This window comes from Phocoena sinus, chromosome 4 (genome assembly GCF_008692025.1).
Source record: "Phocoena sinus isolate mPhoSin1 chromosome 4, mPhoSin1.pri, whole genome shotgun sequence".
NCBI lineage: Eukaryota > Metazoa > Chordata > Mammalia > Artiodactyla > Phocoenidae > Phocoena > Phocoena sinus.
In genome coordinates this window covers 63,302,721-63,325,231 of record NC_045766.1, presented here as the reverse complement: position 1 = coordinate 63,325,231, position 22,511 = coordinate 63,302,721, and the positions used below count along the sequence as shown (strand labels likewise).

The 22,511-nt window shown below is 44.9% G+C and overlaps 1 protein-coding gene across 1 annotated transcript in view; it reads left to right on the top strand.

Annotated features, from left to right (window-relative positions):
- DGKG (diacylglycerol kinase gamma) overlaps positions 1 to 22,511 on the top strand; it is a 166,705-nt gene that overhangs the window by 74,618 nt on the left and 69,576 nt on the right. The window contains 1 exon segment of the mRNA XM_032631658.1: positions 4,189 to 4,253. Coding sequence (XP_032487549.1) covers positions 4,189 to 4,253 — 65 coding nt within the window.

Below are 22,511 nucleotides of genomic sequence, written 5' to 3'. Positions count from 1 at the left end.
GCCTCTTTTGGAGGACCTGGAATATCTCACTGATATCAGATGTCTGCTGCCCTGCACCTGTAAAGGTGGTGACAATGACCGCTGCCATGGTGTCCCTAGGTGGTAAAGAATTCACCCTGATGAGTTCACTTACTCCTCTTGGTGCCAATAGAACCCATTTAATAGATGGAGGGATAAGCAGGGCAGACTCCTGCCCTAATGAGAGAGTGACAAGGGCCTCACTGTCACCACATTCCCATCACCCACAAGACACGCCAGCTCCCCACCAACGAAGAGCTGAGATTGTTGGCCTTCTCAGCCCTGAGACCTGATAACACCCACTGGCAGGAGATTTTAAACACGGTCATTCAGGACGCTACTTCCTCTGACTTCTCTGGCCTCCTCATCCCTGCTCTTTATTTTTGGATTTGCAGAAATGTCAGGATGGCCAGGTATCAGTGACAGGAAGTTTGGGACTGCAAAATAATTCCTATGATATGTGTAATTCTGAACACCTCAAAGGCTCTGCTTTCACTGAGCCTTAACAGGATGAGTAAACAGCTAATCCCTTGAGTCAATGAAATCTATTTCTGATGCTAGGGGAACCCAGGGGCCAAGGAGAGGCCAGAGTCATTACACTAACCCACACATCATCTTCTACCTGACATTCTGTACTTATTAGACTTTAAGTTTCCACAGTGGTAGACCCATTAGGGAATTTGTCAGAAAGTCATCATTTCCCTGCAGCATTTAAATTCCTTCAGCCTCAGGTTCTTGTCTGTCACCTACGAGAGCCAGGAAGGTACTTGAACAATGGGCCGGGCCCCGCTGAGAGGTGTCTTGGACAAGCGGTCAAACTCTTTTTCATTCCCCAATCTGCTGTCATTTTTCAGAACAAGCCAAATTCCAAATAATGTGTCTTATTGTCTCCTTTCTGTTTTTTTAATCTCCATAGATTGCCAAAGTGACTTAGACCTACATTGTCCAATATGGTAGCCATTAGCCACATGTGGCTATTGTGTACCTGACATGGGGTTACTCTAAGTTGAGAGATGCTATAGTATAAAGTACACATCAAATTTCAAAAATGTAGTCTGAATGAATCTTAAATATCTCAGTGATTTTTAGATTAACTACATGTTGTAGTGATAATATTTGTGAATTGAAGTGTATTATTAAAATTCCATCTGTTTCTTTTCACTTTTTTTTTTTTTTTTTTTTTGTGGTACGTGGGCCTCTCACTGCTGTGGCCTCTCCTGTTGTGGAGCACAGGCTCCGGACGTGCAGGCTCAGTGGCCATGGCTCACGGGCCCAGCCGCTCCGCGGCATGTGGGATCCTCCCAGACCGGGGCACAAACCCGTGTCCCCTGCATCGGCAGGTGGACTCCCAACACTGCGCCACCAGGGAAGCCCTCTTTTCACTTTTTTAATGTGGCTACTAAAATTTTTTTAATTTATTTCTATTGGACGGGACTGGCCTAGACATCCAAATAGCTCAGAGTCCAAATGACTACTGCTTATATTTGGAAGGGGCACAGGCATCTTTTGTCCAACTCTGCACTTGGGAATTTTAGTTCAGGAAAGAGTAGCCATGTGCCCATACTGCTTTTATCTTCTTTTCACCCCACACCTCATAGAAAGGACCCTGGAGAATGAGGCCATCAGAAATGGGTGTGCAATTCCCACCTCCACCCCCACCGTCCGAAAAGAAGTCTCATTTTGCTGGAATTATTACAAGAAAGGGTTGGAACCATGGTAGCACTGGTTTCTAAAATTTAAATGAAGTCACTACTGAATTTAAGTACAGCCAGCTCAGGGCCTGGCACAGAGAAGCCCAGAAGAGGAGGGAGGTGAATCTTGCCTCTCTTTTTCATCCCCAGGTAGAGAACCATGGTCAGAGTCTTTGCCAGCATTGCCTTTTCAAAACCGAACAGCAAAGGACCTGCTCGACTCCCTCTGAGCACTTTGTGTATTTACCACGGATCACATTGTCAAGCTAGGAACCATATGCTTAACTAGTAATATTGTAAAGGCTGGTCTTTGTGAAAAGAAGCTTTGCAAAACCTAGTTATGAAAAAGAAAAACAAAAAACAAGGATAATCGGAACTACACAGAGGACAGGGGCCTGTGCACATATCCCAGGGACATAACAGCGTCGGGGGCAGGGGACAGTGAAGTACAGATCGTGCCAGGCAACATGCGATTGCTTTCTTCTTTTCTTTCTTCTTTCTTTTTTCCTGACAGAAGAAAATTAGTGCTTCAAAAGAACACAAGTAGATGGAATGTTTTCTTGAATTCCAAAGAAGCATTTGACAGATGTCACATGAATCTTATTCAGAGTGTTCACGAAACTTGCTCAGAGGAGGGAACTGGGGCCATGAAGTGCTCCTGCCTGGAGAAGCTGTGCAGGCTGGATAGGCCCAGAGGACAGAGGCGCCCCCCCCCCCCCCCCGCAGGGTGTTGCATCTCTCCCACCGTTGTCCACAGGGGTGCCTAAACTTCAACTCTTGATGTGTCTTAAAAAACTAACAAAGAAATCAATAACTAGAATTTAAATGTTAAATTCCCAATACATTGTTTCAGCAAAGAGTGTTTGCCAACCATAAAATAAGCCCACATCCTTGACTTGCCCTGTCCGCCTTTCAACAGGGCCTGCTAGCTGGGTTTACTTCTCTGCCAAGTGCAAATATTACAAAAGCTCCTCTTTGCCCCCAACTTGCTTCTGGAATTTCTGTCCCCACCCTTAGCCTGTATTTTACTCCCCACACACAGCACATGCTCAAAATAAGCTTCTGCACTGAGCTACACCTCCTGATGTTAAAAAAAATTATTTTTTCAGAAATTTTCTTTTGTCGGATTTCCATATCAAGAAAAGAAATTAATATGCACTAGCTGAAAATTCACTGTGTGAAATTTGAGTTTTCTTTTAGCTACACAGTCCAGTTAATGAGTTTCTGTATCTTTTTTTCCCTGCACAAATCTGAATCAGCTCCCTTCTTCTGTCGCCACTCCCCCCACCCCCTCCCCTCCCACCCTCCCCCACACCCTCCCATCCCCTCTCACCCCCTCTCCTCCCACCCTCCCCCACCACCCCCCACCATTCCTAGTTCAATTAGCCTGTTTATTTCTAAAACCCACCACCTGCGCTCCGCCCCCCCCCCCCGATGTGCTGGGGGGAGGCCCGAGCGGCGAAGGCGGGGCGTAGCACATTCTTTTGCTGGAAAAGGAGGCCATTAACAAGGGCGGAGGACCAAATTTGAGGAAGAAAGATGAGTTCAGTTTTAGGACTGAAATTCAGGTTTGGTTCTAGAGTGGTGCACTGTGGAGACATCAGCAGCTACTAACAGCTATGAGGACTCAAGATGGCCCGTGGCATGGAGTGTAGGCTGCAGAACGGGCTCAGGGCTGTGAAGGTCTGCTCCGAGCATGGAGAGCCCGGAAGCATGGTGACATGAGCAGTATCCTAACTGTGAGTTCTGAGAAGCAGGTGGCCAAAGTGCAGCAAAGGAATGTGTGCTAATAGGAGGACAGCAAAGTGTCCGTAGAATGTGATAATGAGACTCCTTGACCTTGGGGAGAGTTGTTTCCATGGACTGATCAAGAGGCAGAAGTCAGAAGTTTAAATATATTTTTAATTATCTGCTAAGCCTGTTATCCAATGCTACCAATTCTGTCTACTGATATGGATGATTAAGAGTTAATATATAACAGCATCTACCAACATCAGTTTTCTGGTTTAGAGAGTTATGTAAGATGTTATCACTGGGGGGAGCTGGGTGAAAGGGACACAAGGACTCTCGGTACTATTTTTGCAGCTTCTTATGAATATTCCAGAATACAAAGTGTTTTTTTTAAAGAGTGAATAGGGTGAGGCATTTCCAAACACTCACACTCAGCCCCACGTGGGCTTCTGCGTTCTCACTGCTCACAGACCCAGACACACTCCCTGCCCCCAAAGGGCAGCCGCGTCCCCTTTCGCTCTCCCTGAACTCGGGCGGGTAGAGGGTGAACATTGCAGACTATAACAGGATGGGGGGCACTGGCCCCTAACCTTGGACCTGGTGTCCAGCCTCTGTGGGGGCCTCCCTGGTCTCCCCTGTGAGATCTGGGGGATTTCGGTGAGAGAGTGTGATCGCTTCCCTTCCTTCCACATTATGCAGGGTCAGGACCACTAACCAGGGATCTGCTTTCTGTCCCTTTGCCTTTCAGGATGCTTCCATCGCACACAGATTCCACGTGATGAGAGAGAAACACCCTGAAAAATTCAACAGCAGGTAAGAGGGCCCAGCGGGTGTAGCCGGGGCTGCACTGCCCACCTGCCCTGCCTACGCGGCCACCGGTCCCAGGCCTCCACCTGCTCTCACCGAAATGTTCTCGGGGCCCGGCTGCCCAGCGCTTTTCCTGCCACGTTGCCGGAAGGAGGGCTTCCATTTCCAAGAAGAAAGCAATGTCAGAAACCTGTCGCAGTCTGGTGGCCTTTCCCCTCTCAGAGGGTGGTGTGCAGAGGGAGGGCCTGGGGCCAGGAGGGAGGGCGTGGTGCGCCCGCTTTGGGGAGTCGGGGTCTGCGCTTGACTAACTGGATCCCCCTCGTGGGGCGCGCCGCTTTCTCAAAACCAACTGCTCCCAGCCCCAGTCCCTTGACTCCTCGGGTGAGGGGCTGGCAGGGGTCAGAGGCCTCAGCTTTCCCTCGTTGCAAAGAGGAGGGGGTGGCGGCTCGCGTCCCGGGCCGAGAGGGCCGAGAGGGCGGCGCCTCCGCCTCCGCCTTCCCTGCCGGCAGAGGGCAGCAGAGGGAGGCCCTGCAGAGGCGGGGAGCCCACCCGAGCCCAGCCTCAGCCCGCGCACCTGGGAAGGCAGGCTGTGAGGTCCAAAAACCAAGCAGAAGAGAAAACCAGATCATTTGCAAAGTCAAACCATTCTGCCGGCGGGTAGCATATGGCCACCCTGGGATTGCTCAGTTACCTTTCTCCCTTCCTCCTTGTTCTCTTCTTGGTGGTTAATTTGCATTCTTTCTCTTTCCTTTTTGTTGGACCTTATCTAAGTGACCACTTGATCCCACCCCATCCTCAGGCAGGTGGGGAGGAGAAGGGGTATTAATTTGGGCTCAGTTTGAGTCTAAGAGACTTGACTTTATTTAGCCCACCAAGCAGCAGTCCAGTGTTACCCACACAACGTTCATTGAAAGCCAGGCACTCCCACAGACCTCCATCATTTTCATCCCTCCTCGTTTCCCCGGACCCCATGGCTGGGAGGTTAACCAAGAATCAGAAAGTCTTTTTCGGGATCAGAAACTGAACATAATGAAGCTACTTTGACTTCAGGAGAAGTGATCTGTGGAGTCTAATAGCTGAGCTAACCTTATTCGAATGTACTTTCTCTCACACACACCAAGGCAGTTCACAGAACACTATTAACATGTATATTTTCAGCCCCTACTCCTATTATAGTCACAAACTTACAGATCAGCTGATGCTCTTCTCACAATCTTTTTCACTCTAATATATACACCCAAAAAAATCACTTTAAAAAAATACTTCTCTTCCATCCATTCCAGACTTTTAAGGTCCTCTTTTTACACAGATACCATTATGCGTACTCATGCATACGTGCTTGATAAGATGCCAAGTGTTTGTGAAATCCATGGGGGGTTCTGTTCATTCATTCAATGAATGTATCTTTTGAAAACAGTACCAGGCACTGTTGTATGGGTGTTTTGGATAGACATGTGTAGGGGGCTCACAGTGCAGGTGTGGAGACAGACTGGAAAGCAGCATTGCAGAGTGATCTGTGTTAAACGATACGAATCAAGGTGACATAAAGCAATGGCATGGAATTTGATGTGGAGGGTCTTCCAACTAGAGAGATGCCTGAACCAAGACACAGAAAACAAGTAACTACTTTCCAGGTTGACAGAAAGAGAAGGTCAACCCAGCGAGAAGGAACCAAATGTACCAAAAGATCCAAAGGAGTGATGGAAAACAGCCTGCTTGGGCAAGTGCAAGCTATTCAGTGTGGTCTGGTCTCCTTTAGTGGAAAGAAGCAAAACCTCCGCAGTTTGCAGAGAGCAAGGAAGCAGAAGAAGGGAAGAATTTCTCCATACTGCAAAAATCAATAGGTCCACATATGACATAAATAGAGCAATCATCAATTATCCACGTGATTAAGTACAGTTAGAAAGATACCTCTGTCAGAAAAAAAGTTGTAACTTCATTTCAACCCAAGTATGAACAGTTTCACTGTGATCTGAATGACTGCTTTTCCTCCCCACTTCCCAGTTTCCATCAACAAGACTACTCTTTGCAGTTAGGTGTGTACCTTACTCTTCACCTGGTTGAGGTCAAAGTCATGTGGTCACCTAAGGAGGCCAGACACAGGGATTTGCATGTAAATCCATGTGGCTACTAACAAGTGAAGACGTAGTGGCGTAGAGGTAGGCCCTGTTTCACAAGGTCCCAGAACACTTGCTATTAAGAACTTTGAGTCCATGCTGCTTCTACCCTGCCTGCTTGCTCATGTTGAAAATACCCAGGAATGCACAGTTTGTCCACTGAGAGGCAGGCGAGCAGCCATGTTTTTCCAGGATTCCTTATTTAGCTTTGGAGATGGTTTTAAATAGGCAGGTGGTTGTTGCCATGGTTACCCCATTACACCAGCAGCTAAATTTAGGAAGGGCCACAAGGGATAGGAAGAAAGCTTGATACGGGGATTTGGAAATGTAAATGATATTATCAAACAAGGCTTCAGTTTTACTCAGCTAAACTTAGGTTTTCCGAAGAGTAGTCACTGCTTGGCTGGATGCCCTTACTGTTAATGCCTGGGACTAGGCCCTCAGGGATAACCCTGAGGTTAAATCTAGGGAGTTGTAACTGTTTTGTTTTGCTTTGTTTTGAACAAGCAAATGTGACTAGTCGGGGCTAGAATTTATCAGGAAACTTGAATCTTTTGCGTTGCTCATTCGGTTTTCTGGGCTATTCTAACAAGAATTCTTAACCTAGGTACAAGGGCTGCAGGAGGTCTGAAGACACTTTGGAATTGTATGTAAGATATTGAGTACATTTTTCTGGAGAGAATGTCCGTAACTACCAGAAGGTTCTTGAAGGGACCCATGACCGCTCAAACTGTTAAAAGTAACAGTTCTGAGCCCTCTTTGAGTCCTAAGAGGCATCAAATTATGACTCAGCTGTTGGGGTTTCAGGAAATTCTTCCCCCAGGGGCCTCTCGACATAGGTTGTTTGTTGGCAAGGAAGGTGGTTGGTTGCACACAACTGGTGTTCCCTGTGGAATCATTTTGTTCATGGAGTAAGAACCAGGCCCAAGGATGCTGGATGATGAGCCAGGTGTGATGTCAAGTATTAGAAGACCTTTAATGGCAGGGATAGGGCTATATTGAGTTCCTTCTGCTTCCTAATCATTAACAGGCTGATTACTAATTGCTAACTTAGGAATGTTATGAAATTTATCATCTCATTGTTGGCATAAACAAAAGAGAGATTTAATTCACCTGAGATTATATAATGTGTTAGAAGGTATTCTAGGACACAAGGGTAATTAAGACATGGTTCCTGCCTTCAAGGAATTCATAGTCTAGCAAAGAAAAAATAAGCCTCAAATATTTTTTACAAAATGATTTTCACATACAAAAAGGCTACATGTTGTAGGTCATAGAGTATACAGGAAGCTGTATAGTATAAGACACTTATTCATGGTCGTATCCTAACATCACTTGTAAATGAATTGTTTAGAGTGCAGAAATTGTGTTGTAAGGGAACCAAACTAAGAACTGTTGTTTTTTGAGCTCCTACTACATGCCAGGTGATAAACTAGTTATTTTAAATACGTTAGAATATTTGAATCCCCAAACTGCCCTACAAGGTAAATACTAACATTCCCATTTTACAGATAACGGAACTGAGGCTGGGAGAAGCCAAGTCACCCGGCCGAGGTCATACATCTTTTTAAGCAGTGGGGCTGATCTGATTTAAGCTAGCTTCTAATTCTAGAGTTCAAACTCTGTTTTCTGCACTTGCTATCTTCCATGGATTGCATCAAGCAAACACCAATTGTATATTAAACATTCTGGTGGGTACTTGATACATGATCCCACCCAGTGCTTGCAATGACATGCAAGGGTAAATGCTACTGTCCCCATTTTAGAGATGAAGAAATTGAGGCTGAGGAAGGTGGAGGTATTATCAGTTGGATCCACTTTTATGGATGGTCTCCATGTGGAAGTGCCTGCTGAGTTCCAGAGAGGGACCGCAGCTATCCCACCACTCTTACCTTGTGCGGTGGGACTCTTCTCCCTATCTCAGTGTCCACAGCAAGGAGCACGACTGACTACATGACTTGCGTGGCCCAGTGCAAAGTGAAGTGTGGGGCACCTTGCTCAAAAATCATTAAGAATTTCAAGTCAGTGACAGCAGAGCATTAAACCAACCACAGGGCCCTTTCCCTTACGGCTATACAGATCTCACAGCTATGAACTGGTCTGATCAAGGAGAGAGGAGATCAAAAAATGAAGACACATTTGCCAGGGCTCACAGAGTGGGGAGTTGGCAATAAAGGTAAAAGGATGGAGGAAAGAGGGTTTCCGTTAGGGGAGGAGGGGGATGGATTATCAGTCCCTCAAACAGGCGGTAGTCAGAATTGGCAGAGGAGCCAGCAGTGTCTTCCAGGTATCCAAGAACCAGTCCCCTACAAAGTTTCTGGACTCACTCTCTGTGAAGCGTTTTGTATGTATGGGACAGATACATATAAGCTACCTAATTCCGATGTCACTGTCAGTGAGTATCCAGAAAGAGAAGTCTAACTATGGAATTTTTTCACTGTTGCTCAGAAACTCAGAGCACTTGAGGAATGTGGTGTTCCAAACCTGCTGAGTGCCATCCACTTGAATATGTCCCTCAGCAGTTTAGGCTGAAGCAAGATATTTCCTGTTAGGTCCTTGAAAGAGACCGAAAACAGAGCTTCATTCCTACCAGAAGCTGACCACCTTTCCCAAAAGCCCTTGAGTAATGAGCGGGCTGTGGAGTGTTCACTTTCTTGGAGCCAGGCCCGTGGAGTAGCTGATGAGGGGTTCCCCAGAAGCCCTAATGAAGCCTGAGTCCTGAAGAGGCTGGCAATACATCTTGCAAATAACTAAGCCCTTAATAGGTATTTATAGAATGAGGCAGCAGGGTATAGTCTAAGTTGGCATCAGAACTTGGCCCTGCCACTTACTAGCTATGTGACCTTGGGCAAGTTACTTAATCTCATTAATCCTTTGCTTCCTCCCCTGAATCTTACACGGTTGCTATAAGTATTTAATGAGATAATGTGTAAGTGCATGGCACATAGTAGGTTCTTAGTCGTTGTTGCATATTATTGAATGACAGGCACGAGGAAAGCATTGCCTTAAATTTGCCAGTAAGGCATTGACAATAAAAGGCTTTTCTGGTAGAGTGGCAAGTGGGATTCAGTTATAGAGTCTTTGCTTCATTGACATGGCCCTTGACCTGAAAAGTTGGAGGACAGCTAAAAGTTGGAGGAGACTCCAGCTGTGATACATTGAATCTGTCCAGATCCTCTTAGGGGGCGGGAAGATGGCACCAATTAGCCAGGATTGGATTGGATTCTACAGACTGGAGCTGTAGAAAAAATTCCCTTCATTGGCTCCATGGGTGTCCAAGAGGCAGAGATTCGGGGTCTGAAGACCAGGGAGTTTAAGTCCAAATGCCAGTTTCAGGCAAGAGGCAGGATCGAGGTAGGGGTCACAGACCCCTGTTGACGTTATAACTGGAGGAACAGGGTGGGAGTGAGTAAGAGGGAGTTGCAGGACAGGTGCCATGTGCTGCATGGAAAATCTGGGCTTACCAGCTGGGGCCATGGAGTGCACAGTTGGTGGGTAGGCGGGTGGCCCAGGGCAGTCAGACACTGGAGGTGTGATTCCCCTTCCTTCGCTGATGCTCACTCTCCCCTCACCCTCCGAGCATCTCTTCTCCCACTTTAGATGGACACAGAGATGTTCTGTGGGAGGCAAAGTAGAAGCCAGCCGAGCTCAAGCCATACAATTCTGGAAGCAAAAAGGCCTCCTCTCTTGAATACCTGTAGCGCGCTCTGCAATCACAAGCACAAACCGTATCACCGTTTACTTAGGATGTTCTTTTTGTATCTAAAAACGAGACCATTCTAAGCTATTCTTTCCAGGAGCCCTGTGAGGGAGCCCAGTGTTACGGCCCAGATTTTTGACTTTCCCAGAGCATAAATGTACAGCAGCAGCAGATACATCAGGGTTAAAATCTTCATTCTGTGCCTGAATTGGGTTTGCTTCTTCTTATCTAATACTCAGCAGCCCAAGAAAGACCTGCCCTAGGTAGGACTCAGAAGTCCCGACTGTCTGCACCTGTTTGCTTCAATATATCAAACTATGTTTTTTCAAACATGTAGGATTCAGAAAAGCCCCCAGTGAAGTTGATTATGGCATTTTCTGTTTTTATTCTTACTCCCGTATGTATTTATAAAGGAAATGCAAACCTTATGCTTTGTGTTCAAGTACCTTCAAGTCTTCAAGTCAGGTCTGACAGAACCACTTACTTAATTAGTCGAATGTTTCTACACGAGCCCACAAAAATGTTTTATCCCCCATCCCTCCTAGAGAGAGATACAGCTAGTGAAATGAATGAAATATGGGTTCGTGTTTTTTTCACCAGGCGTTCATCATTACGCAACTGCTGAAGACCAGGGCTTTTTTGGTTGTCTTATTTGTTTACAGTCAGCCCTTGATTATTTGCAGGAACGAGGGAACAGCAACATAGATCATTTAAAGCTGTGGATGGTCAGAGATTTTAGGAGGCTGTTGTTAATCTTTGTGTGCAGGTCTCTGCTCTAAAGATTCACAGTATTTTAAATGATATGAAGTCACATGAACTCTTAACATTTCCTTCATTTTCCCCCTGGCTCCCCAGTCCATGTTGGAACGGACAGCACAACTTCTCAGACTGGTACACACGAGCAGCCTATGATATCTCAAGGCTCCTTACAAAGTTGCTTGTTTGCCAGAACAGTTCCTTACTGTAGCTTAACAGGCATTTTCTTCTAGCCCCCGCCAGGCTGGAACATATCCTGCCAGGTATGATTCATGTCAAGGAAGAGTGGAATCAGTTTGTGATGATAGCAGAAGGAATTTGAAAGCCAGCTTTGTTTTCAAGTCTTTAGGCCAGATATTCCAAAAGTTATCAGTATTTATTTATTGATTGCTCTCTAGAAATATTTCCATCAAAGAGCTCAAGATATAGTATATGATGAAGTTCAGAAGGGTTAAGGTCAGCATGATAACCTCATGGAAGAAAATCAAAGTATACAAATTGACGGTAAGGTAGGAACTGGCTAGGTCCTCAAATGGGTGTTGACAGTCTGAATGCTTTCCAGAAGGGAGAGGTCAGGAAAGTGCTGGAATCTGAAACCATGTCTTATAAAGAAGGGCTAAATTGGGGATTGTTTCACCCAAAGAAGAGAGGACTTGGGGAGAAGTGATTATTGGCCTCAAATATTTTAAAAGTGCTTCTCATAAAGGAGGAATCAGGTTATTTTGAGTGAAAAATCAATGGGAAAAGTGACTGGGTAGACCAATTTGAGCCCCATATAAGGGACATCAATTCTGCCAGTTAAGGCCATCCTCAAGTGCAGGGGGCTAATGGGTAGGGGAACAGGTGTGGTGAGTTTTCACATGTTATGCCCAAGCAGGCGCTGGACAATCATTTTGGAGCTCCAGTGGAGCCAAGTGCCCAGGAGGATAGGTTCTGTCATCAGACAACCTGGATTCAAATTCTGGAGTTGCACTAACCACTTGTATGTGATCTTGACCAAGCTACTCTTCTAAACTCCAGTCTGCTCACCTGTAAAATTGGAATATAATACTATATTAGTTTTCTACGACTACTGTAACAGATTACCGCAAACTAGCGGTTTAAAACAACACACATTTATTACATCACAGTTTTGGAGGGCAGAAGTCTGAAATAGGTCTCACTGGGCTAAAATCAAGGTCACATCAGGGTAGCATTCCTTTCTGGAGGCTCTAGGGGAGAATAAATTGCCTTGCCTTTTCCTGCATCTAGAGACTGACCACGTTCCTTGGCTTGTAGCCACCTTCCATCTTTAAAGCCAGCAATGGCCAGTTAAGTCTTTCTCACATTGCATCCCTCTTCCCCTTAAAGGATTCTTGTGATTACATTGGATTCACTCAGATAACCCAGGATAATCTCACCCCTCAAGGTCAGCTGACTGCCAGTTTAAATTCCAACTGCAACCTCAATTGCCCTTTGCCACGTAACATAACATATTCATAGTCACAGGTTCCAGGGGTTAGAACATGGACATCTTCAGGATATCATTCCGTCTACCACAAGTGCCTTACCTCGTAGAATTATTTTGAAGATCCAATGAAACAGTGCATTTAAAATACTTGTTACAGAGGTTCGGCACGTCAATGCCAGCTGTTATTATTATTAACATTCTTATTATTACAAAGACAGAACCCACATAGATAATAGTCATGTTGAATGACTCAGAAAAGCCCTTAAAACTATGAGATTTGGAAATTCTCTAAGAGGGACAGGTAAATATCTATTGGTCATAGGGTAGGAGTCATGAAAAAAACATGGCACTTTTTTCATTTATCTTGACAGAGTATCTTCAATAAAATAACAGTACAGGTATCATTATATAATTTAATAATATATCATATAGTATGATATCATAGTATATTTCAAAATCATTATAAATAATTTGTAAAGTTCAGAAAAGTTAAAGGAAAAACCAATCACTCATATTCCCATCACTCAAAAACATAATATTGCCATTTTTGTGCATTCCAGCAGTTTACTTGATATACGTATTTTAAAATAATTATGATAATATGTCCTTATAAAGTTTTATGTACTATTTTTTAAACAAATTTTCCTTATTCAAATAAAGGCTTGTTGTAGAAAAATAAATCCTATTGTACCCCCCCAAAAAAATAAACGTTATTAGCATTCTAATGTATTTTCCTTCAGCACTTTGCTGCACAATTTTATTTACTTAAGATCACGTGGTATACACTGGGTTAAAACATTATTAACCCAGTAGCACTTACAGGTTATAAAAGACGAATGATATAAAGGAGCTGATTGGAGTGAGTTTATCTGCAGTGGGAGTTTTATTGTCTTTTCCAATTAAAAAAATTCCAGTGATTTTGTTCAGTTAATTTGAGAGTTGTAAAGATGGTATTACTCAAGTCCCTTTGCAGATGAAATAACTACTTGATATGTTATGCAGTTCTACTTTTGTGGAGAGCAAATAAAAAGATATAATTCTCTTAGCACAGTTCCTGGTCCTGTACATAGTTTTGCTATATCTGAAAAAGACCAGTGTGTGTTTTATGTGACCATCAGAGGTAGCAAGAATTGCCATCTGGGCTGTTCAGTGGTGTAGTTTTTTAAGCATGCATGACTATCAGGCTATATTGAAGTGCTCACGAAGGTGATAAGCCCAGTATAAGCAGCATTGCTCCAACTCATACTAACAATAGGAGCCGTCATTTATTGAATGCTTTCAAGAGTTTTATGTGTACTATTTTTAACTGGTACAACTCTCCAAGGAGCACATAAATATTATTGCTCCATTTTACAGATGAGAATATTGAGGCTCAGAGAGATTATACAACTTGCTCAAGAACGTACAACTAATTAGGGGAGTGGCTATTCGAACCTAGTCTGTCTGACTCCACAGCTTCCACTCGTCCCACTACACTTCCTGCCTCCGTGAATGCCCAGTTTGGTGCCCCATGACCAAAGACGTACTCAGGAAAGAGACAAGAGAAGAGCCGCAGAGACAGTTAACAAGGCCCATGAGAAAAATTTTTTAAAAAATCATTTTTCCTGGAGAGGAGAAGCAGAGAATGTGTTGGGAATGGTCCTCAAGGGTGTGAAGGATTGACAACAGGAAATAGTGACCACACCTCCTTACTCTTCCTCTCAGCTCAGGAAAGAATGCGAGGGGAAGAATGTACTTCTAAAGTGAGGAATTGCCGTTTGGAATGGGAGGAAGAATCTCCTGGCCTGGAGACATATTAAAGGCTAAAATGAGTTATTGAGAGAAGTATTGTGGAATGTCTTGCAAAGATTGCTAAAAACAGAAGACAGCCTCATTCATCTGGGCTGACAAACACATCATCTCCTCTGAGCCCAGGAGTGAGTCATTGTGCTACCAAATGGGAGCCCCTGCTTCCCACCCCACCAATGACCAGGGGTCCCCGAGAGACCTCTCACCCGCTTTATTCCTCAGTTCCCACTTGGGCCCCAAGATGACTGCTCCTCAGCAAGTCCTCAGCAGCCCCCTGGCCCATCCTGATGCGCTTCCCTCTCAGGCCCACCCTACCTGGAGCTGCTTGTGGCTTTTGTCCCGTTTCTGCCCCACGAGAATCTGCTGCCACAACCCACGTCCCATTTTATAGAATTTAAATGCACCTGCTTTGCCTTCAGGGCCCTTTATAAAGTTCTCCTTCCCAAACACAGGGCCAGTCTTACTGTTTGCTTGCTCCATTATTCCCACCTTCCCCCCAAGTGCCCTTAATTTCTCAGTCTAGGATGACATCTCTGGGACCTCATCATCACCTAGCACTTGTTTCAAAATGCACTCTAAAATATTCTGAAGAGTCCCTCCCTGCCCACCCCCAGCCCTGGCCTCTGCTTTTTCTTAGAATCCATCTACAAGGTTTTTTGTTTTTGTTTTTGTTTTTGTTTTTTTGCAGTACGCGGGCCTCTCACTGTTGTGGCCTCTCCCGTTGCGGAGCACAGGCTCCGGACGTGCAGGCCCAGCGGCCATGGCTCACAGGCCCAGCCGCTCCGCGGCATGTGGGATCTTCCCGGACCGGGGCACGAACCCGTGTCTCCTGCATCGGCAGGCGGACTCTCAATCACTGCGCCACCAGGGAAGCCCATCTACAAGGTTTTTGACACATTTTTTCCTACTTTGATTTTTCCTCTTCTATAAGTCATCATTTTGGCACCAAACTCTCTCTACCTCGTTCACAAGCTTGCTCACTCAGAGCAGGGTCTGAACCCTTTGGGGATCCACTGACTTAAAACCAGAAGGGTGGTGCTGGCACATGCCCTCATTCAGCCAGAACGTATTGAGCATCTATTCTGTTAGCATGATGCCGGGGCCAAGAGGAAAGATGGATGACCACAGGCCCTACTTGCCGAAGTCCTTGGGCCTACTTGGGAAGATGAGCATATATAGAGGCTCTTAGCAACTGTATTCGTTCCCTAAGGTTGCCGTGACAAATTACCACTAACTGGGTAGCATAAAACAACAGAAATTTCTCTCTCAGAGTTCTGGAGGCTAGAAGTCTGAAATCAAGATGTCGGCAGGGTTGGTTCCTTCCCAGGCTCTGAGGGAGAATCTGTTCCATGCCTCTTCGCTTGCTTCTGGTGGTTGCCAGCAATTCTTGGCATTCCTGGACTTGTAGCTGCATCACTCCAGTCTCTGCCTCTGTCTTCACATGGCTTTCTCCCTCTGTGTTTCTGTGTCTCTCTGTCCAAATTTCCCTCCTCTTATAAGGGCATCAGTCATTGGATTTGGCCCACTCTAATCCAGTATGGCCTCCTCTTAACTTGATGACATCCGCAAAGACCCTATTTGCAAATAAGGTCACATGCTGAGGCACTGGGGGTTAGGACTTCAACAGATCTTCTTGGGGAACACAACTTAATTCCCAATACCAACCCTCCCTCAGACCCTCACAAAGGATGGAAAAACCATATAATATGGTGAGCTTTGTGTTAACAAGGGGACATGAATAATGAATGGGAGCACCTAACTGAGAAAGTGGGATGAGACTACAGAAAGAAGGTTGCGTTTGAGCGTGAGCTTGAGAGAGAATGGGAATTCACGAGGACAGGAACTGGGTGTGTGCTAGGAGGAGGGAAGCAGGCTGGGCCAAGGGCAGAAGTGTGAGAAGATGGGAACACGAGGAGAGGAGAGTGGCTCTGAGGTGAGGTGGAAGGCAGCTACAGCAGGGTCTCGGTGCTCTGCACAGGAGTTTGCACTTTATCCTGTAGGTGAGCGGGTAGATGGTGAGGTAGGGAGTCAGCAAATGCTTTTTGAAAATATCAACGTTGAAAATATCAATGAAGGAATAAATTATTCTTCCAAGTATTTCCAGAGCCAAAATGTCAGGGTTCCTGAAACACGGGGACCTTTATATACTGAGCCTTGCTGAAGGGTTAGGATAGTGAGGGCTGTTAAATCAGACAGAGACCCAGGGAGAGAGGAGGAGAGGTAACCCCAGGGGGAAACAGAAAGAAGAGGATAGAAATAAGGGGAACCAGCTCTGCTAACCTGGGGGAGTTAGTACATATCAGGGCCAGAAAATCTATGGAAACCAACCAACTTTCGTACAAACTCTGAACCTTGATGCATGCTGTTTGCTTGTGGAAGTAGAAATCCATTTTGAAAAAGAAGTCCGTAAGTCATTCTCTCTTTTCTGCCCCCACAATTTCAGATTCTCTCATGCAGAAGTTGACTTAGGTGGCTTTTAAACTTAGCAGAATGTGTTTTTTTGTTTGTTTGTTTTTAGCTCCAGAGAAAAGAATATCAGATCTTATTCACCCTCTATTGTACTTTACTAATTAAAACGTTGGAGAATTACTGTCCTTTTGCATAGGGGCATTTCTTGATACAGAGTCCATCTTTATATTTAGAGCTGATGTGATTAGCCTATTCATTCCAATATATTTTCCTTAAACTCTTCATACTTGCACATGTTTTATTAAAAGGAGTTTGGAAGAGTAATAGATACTCTCAAGAAAGATTCAAGTGATTAATTCCTCATTTAAATCAACATCTGCTAAAGAAAATTTTACTGCATTCATTATTTGGCCAAAGGAAATTCTGAATTCATCTTCTTGCTATACTTATTAGGAAACTCAGTAACTCTCTTTAGTGAAGTAAGTGAATTATCTCTCAAGAAACCCTGAGCAAATGGCTTTGCAACTCCATATCTCAGGCTGTGTCACCCTTATGTGAAATGTAGATGCTAATCCCTCACGACTTAGTCACTTCTCTGATTCTTAATTTGCTGGCGTGTAAATGGAAATTACAATGATCTCACAAGATGCTTCTGAGAATTAGAGTAGATAAATCAATGGATTTGAAATGTTTCAGGTGCTGGTATGATGCTGTTTGTTATACAGGAATTTGTCAGGAGAACATGCAGCAGTATATATATGAGTCCACGGCAGAATCTCTCATTTAAATGCATAGTGCTGTGATTCTTACCTATAATAACAACATATAGAATCTTAGCTTTGGACTGGATTTTAGGTTTTAACCCCCTTCCCAGTATAAGCATCCCTTCTACAAACATCACTCTGAGAGAGGTCTTCAGAGCTCTACTTTGAAGATTACAGATCTCTACTTTGAAGATTGTAGGAGTGGTAGTGGGGGGTTTATTTGTTTTTTGTTTTTTGTTTTTTTTGCCCTACCACTTCACATTTTACTAAGAAAGCCTTTTCCCGATCTTCTAATGCTCTTCAATGAATGAGGGGCTCTCCTCGTTCCAAGAGTGTTCTTATAGCCTCAAGTTGCCAAAGTATCAGGGACTTAACATAATTGCTGAATATTCATGTTTATTGAACCTACACTTAGGTTGAAATTCCTCACTGTCTACTAACAAGATGTTTTCTATTCTGTTGAACGAAGAGTCCCTTTAATCTTGAAAGTGGACCGTTTTGGAGAGCATTCCAAAGTGCCAATCAAGCCAAGTACCCTACCTTGCCTTTGAACTCAATGAGCTGAAAGTGTGTCTGTAATCTCCAGCTTTGGGTTACCATAGGGCAAGAGGTGGTAGGAATGTCATGGATAAATTAAAACCCCAAACTGTTAGTTTCAGTGAAACTTTTATTGGAGCCGTCAACACAGAGCATTCTAGTTAATCAGGTTCTCCCTTTTGTCTTCTGTCGCACCTTGTCCCTGAACTTGGGTAGGGAGAGGGATGGAGGCTGCTTATAATCAGGGTTTCTGCAAACACGTGCAGGGTTGGGGGTGAGGATAATACAACAGGATGCCCTCCAGCTTGAGCTGATGGCCTGGTTCATGATTTGTACTTATAATCGTGTTCCCCACCCAGCTGGAGATGAGTGTACTACAGAAAAATTAAATGACCAACAGTAAGTCAGTGGGTTAGAAAAGAAGAAGAGATTTGGGGACTGGATAACTTGTCCCATAATTATCAAGACTTAATAGTATAATGTTAACATTCATAATAACTGTCCATGTGTGCAAAGTGGGAAATTCAGGGGCAGGGTAAACATGAACTTAAGCTACTTCTGCAGTAGTTAAAGGACAGGTTCATTACTTGGTGTTCCATGATTGCTGAATAGTTGATAACTTACCAGGTTATACCTGATTTATAAACATAGAACAGCTGAAAAAAAATTTCCCCCGAAAAGGTGGGCTTGGGTTGATATTTCATTTCTGTGCACATGATCTTTACAAATACCAACAGCTTCAACTCTTACTGTCCTGCAGCTGGTCAGACCTTCAAACCAGACTCATAACCAGACTCATATTAGGACTCATAACCAAAGATACCAGAGCACAGATGGAAAGGATCAGATTGGGAAGGAAGTGGGAGAGACACTTTTGAGGCAGCTTTTAGGAAGATTCCCAGGAGGAAACTACAGAGGTCTATATGAGGGGTCACAAATCCAAATGTCAGCAGAGACAGGCAGTTAATGTAAATGAGGGAAGTGGGAGGATATAAAGCTTTAAGGAGTGGTGGTAACTCTGGCAAAGTGGAGAGCATATACCCTGTGTAATGGGAGCAGCCAGTACTCAGCTCTGGTCAATTGTTGCCAGGTTGGAAAGCAACCCAGTGTTAACGGATCTGATTTCTCAAGAGAAGCTGGGCTCCAGGTGTTTATGTAAAATATCTTCCAATTTTAAAAACCACTGTGCAAGTCAAACACCTTTCCAAGCCTCATAAGATCTGTAGGCCTCCAAGTTGTCACACTGATGCCCAGGAGATATAAACTTAGGTATATGATGGGGGCCAATTACTTTTTTTGTTTTTTTTTTGCTCCACCATGGTCACAAATTATTGGTGTTGCAAATGTAAACTGGTCTCCTACCGAAGGAGAGAATGAATAGGCTTGAGGAAACCTAAGAGGTCAGTGTCTTTGCATTGATGAAGGGTTCTTAGACATCCTAAAACAAATGATCCAGAAAGAAAAGGCACTCAGAAGGTCAAAGAGAACATAAAGCAGAATCAGAGTCCGATTAATAAGTAGATATAACATAGAAATAAAGAGGGAAGGCCCAGTCCCTTTTGGGGAGAAAAAAATTTAAAGTATGAGATTGAACCCAAAGGAGGTAGATTTGGCCCTTCTGGAGAAGGGAAAGTAGAACAGCTAACAGGATCATCATGAGGTTTGATGAGCACCTATGGGAGTCACTATCAGGTTGTCTTCTTCAAGCAGTTAGCATTGGTTAAAGTGCATTCCACGGGATGTTAGAAGGAGAGGCACAGGAAGACAGGGGAGCTCAGTCATGGGAAAATTCAAAGTTAAATCTATTTCTTTTCTGTATGATAATGTAGAGCCTTTAGTATATGTAGATTCTAACCTATTGAGACCATGCAAAAGCAGGATAAATTATTTAGTCTCCCAAATTTAGTTGACCACAGAATCCCCATACCCCAGAGAATCTTGTGAGGCCAATATTTTGCTGAATTCACGTTAGTGAAAACCCCTGCATTAAAGACAAAAAGGAGTAGACATGCTCAAATAACCCATAGACTATTTCTCCCTTTTGGCTATGGGTGTGGGAACAAGTCACTCATCCAGAGGAATCCTGGTTAGTATCTCAGGTGACTCTGGTATCTTGGGTAGGAAACTAAGGGACATGGTGCAGAGGTGATGCTCTAGTCTCTTCCTCAGCCGTTAGTCAAGATTTTTGAAGAAATAGGCATGCGTGTATGGGGAACACGGGCTGCTCTGTAACTGAGCTAAGAACGCCTGTTCCTCTGGACCATGGATTTGGATGCTGGGCCCCTTGGCAAGGAATTGGGAGCTTGTCACATAAACCAAGAAAAATATTTTTGGCCGGAGACTTGAAGACTAAACAGGAGAGCTTTAAAATAAGATTTAAAGGGGATAAAGTAGAATGCTCAAATGAAACTCTAAAGTCACAACCCACAGAAGGGCAGCAGGTGTGAGCTAGAAATAAGAGGCCTGGCAAAGGGGGTGCTAAGCAGTTCTCTGAGGGACTGGCAGTGGGGTCACATCCACAGTGGGGACACGTTTGCCAACTGCACAGTGAGGGGGCAAAGTGAACAGGGGAGACAAGCATGACCTCCGAGACAGCAGAGATGTGGTGGGTAGAACACACAGAAAGGCCGGGGTTCAGAACGCCATGCTAGGTCAGGGTGACAAGTTCACATGATCACAGTCACTGAAACAGGTGTTAGGAGTGTGTACATAAGTAGAAGAAGTCACAAACGTCAGAGTGGAAGCAAAGCCGAGAGCATACGGATGAGATTTTCAAAAGGGCAAAAAAGACAGGATTTTGCTGGCGGTGTATACTGCAGTCTTCTCAGGCAGAGGGAGGCTCTGGCTGATGCTTTCCTATTTAAGATTTTTTCTAAGCAGCACAGGAAGATGGAATAAAGATGGGAAGAGGGTATTTGTTCAGGTATCTGCCCCATCAAATGAATTGTTGACTTGCCTTGCTAACAATTTCATGATTTAAAAGGTAGAGGGAGCAAGGAGGGAACTGCCTTACTCTGTATTTAATTCTGACCAGGAAGCATCCAACTGGCTCATGGTGTGGAAGGCACAGGAAACTTCGGAGAAAGTAACCAGATCATCGTGCAGTTTTATGAAAGCCAAAGGAAGAAATACGATGCATACTTAAGTCGTGCCCTTTCCTCCCCTTCCTACCTCTTCTGCTTCTTACTTCCCTGTGGCACCTCCAGTCCCAGTCTAATCAGAACTCCAGCCCAGACTTCAGGGTGGCCACCAGGGATTTTAGGGTGGAAGAGTCCCCATGTTTCTTTTCCAGGAAGTTGAGGAAAGCAAATATTCTCCAATCCAAATTCAGCAGGAAAGACGTGCCGTTTGTATTTCAAATTGGGACTCAGAATCCATGAGGCCACAAAGCCAGTTTTATACGTGGCAGTGGAGTTCTGTTGCTTCATTATTTGAGTGTATGTCAGAGGACCCACGTATACATTCTCAACTAATATTCCCAACAACCCCTGCAAGGTAGGGAATATACCAATTCAAAGATGAAGAAACTAAGGAAAAGAGACTAAATGAGTTGCCCAAGGCCACATAGCAAGTAAGTGACTGACCTGGAGCTAGAACCCAGGCCTTTCTGGCTTCTAACCAGGGCCTTTTCAGCTCTACCAAGCTGTCTCCAAAACTAGACATCGGATACCTAACAGGCTAATTGCCTTTGGTAGTTTACTCTGAGAACCCAATCTCAACATGACATTGTTTCTATGGGAAAATGTGCTCCAAGTGACAAACAACTGGCTTAAGCGTGGAACTTTTGTAACCTGACCTGTCACAGGAGGGGCAGCGCCTCAAGCTCAGAGAGGCCGGTCGTGGGAGGGAGAGATGTTCTGCCAGCACCCCTCAGACACCACGATACCACTCGAGGCCAGCTGCGCATTTGCCAAGAAGCAGCAGCCTCAGACGCATCTGCAAAATAACCACGTAGCACCCACCACAGAAGACAGGTGTGAGGACCACGCGAGGGGACCCTTTGGTTCCTAAAGCAGCTGGTGCAGGTCCAGCACAAAATAGACACTGGATAAGTGGGGACTGAGGGATTCCCAACAGCTGGGGGTGAGCTGGATTGGAGGGCATGGAGAGGGAGGGGAAGCTCTGCCGTCTGTCTCGGAGCCTCCCTGGGAATGCTGGTAGGTGAATTACGGTAGGGTGAGGGTGTGGACCTGCTTTGGGGGCTTGCCTCCTACTCCCCCAGACAGTTCTTCAGTTTCTAACCTTGGTTGGTCAGGACCCAGGAAGGGGCCTTCCTCAGCCAAGAGCTTCTGAGGGCTTCCTCAGCCTAGACCTTCTCCAGGTGTTCAGGGCTATGTTCTAATCAGCCGTCCTCCCCACGCGGCCCTAACCGTCCCCTCCTGCCTTTGGATAGCAGCTTCCTGGGCTGATGGATGTGTGAGTGCTGGCAAAGCGTAGCTGGGAATCAAAAACTGAACAACAGCTAAGCAGTCGTTACAGAACCTTAGAGACCCCACACCCATCTGCCTCTGCCCCTTTCCCTCCGGGAGCAGGATTGCTTTTGGTCCCCGTATTCGATTTTGCTGTCTGCAAACTGTGCGATCGAGCTTATTCAGAGCCCCGTAGCCTCAGCCAAATAGGCCTGAAGGGGATTTTCATTCCACAAATAAATCTTCAGAGGGAGAAAGGATCGCTAAAAACAGCCAAACTCGGTGAGATTTTTATTTTATTTTTATTTTTACGTTTTTGGATGGGGGAAGGTAG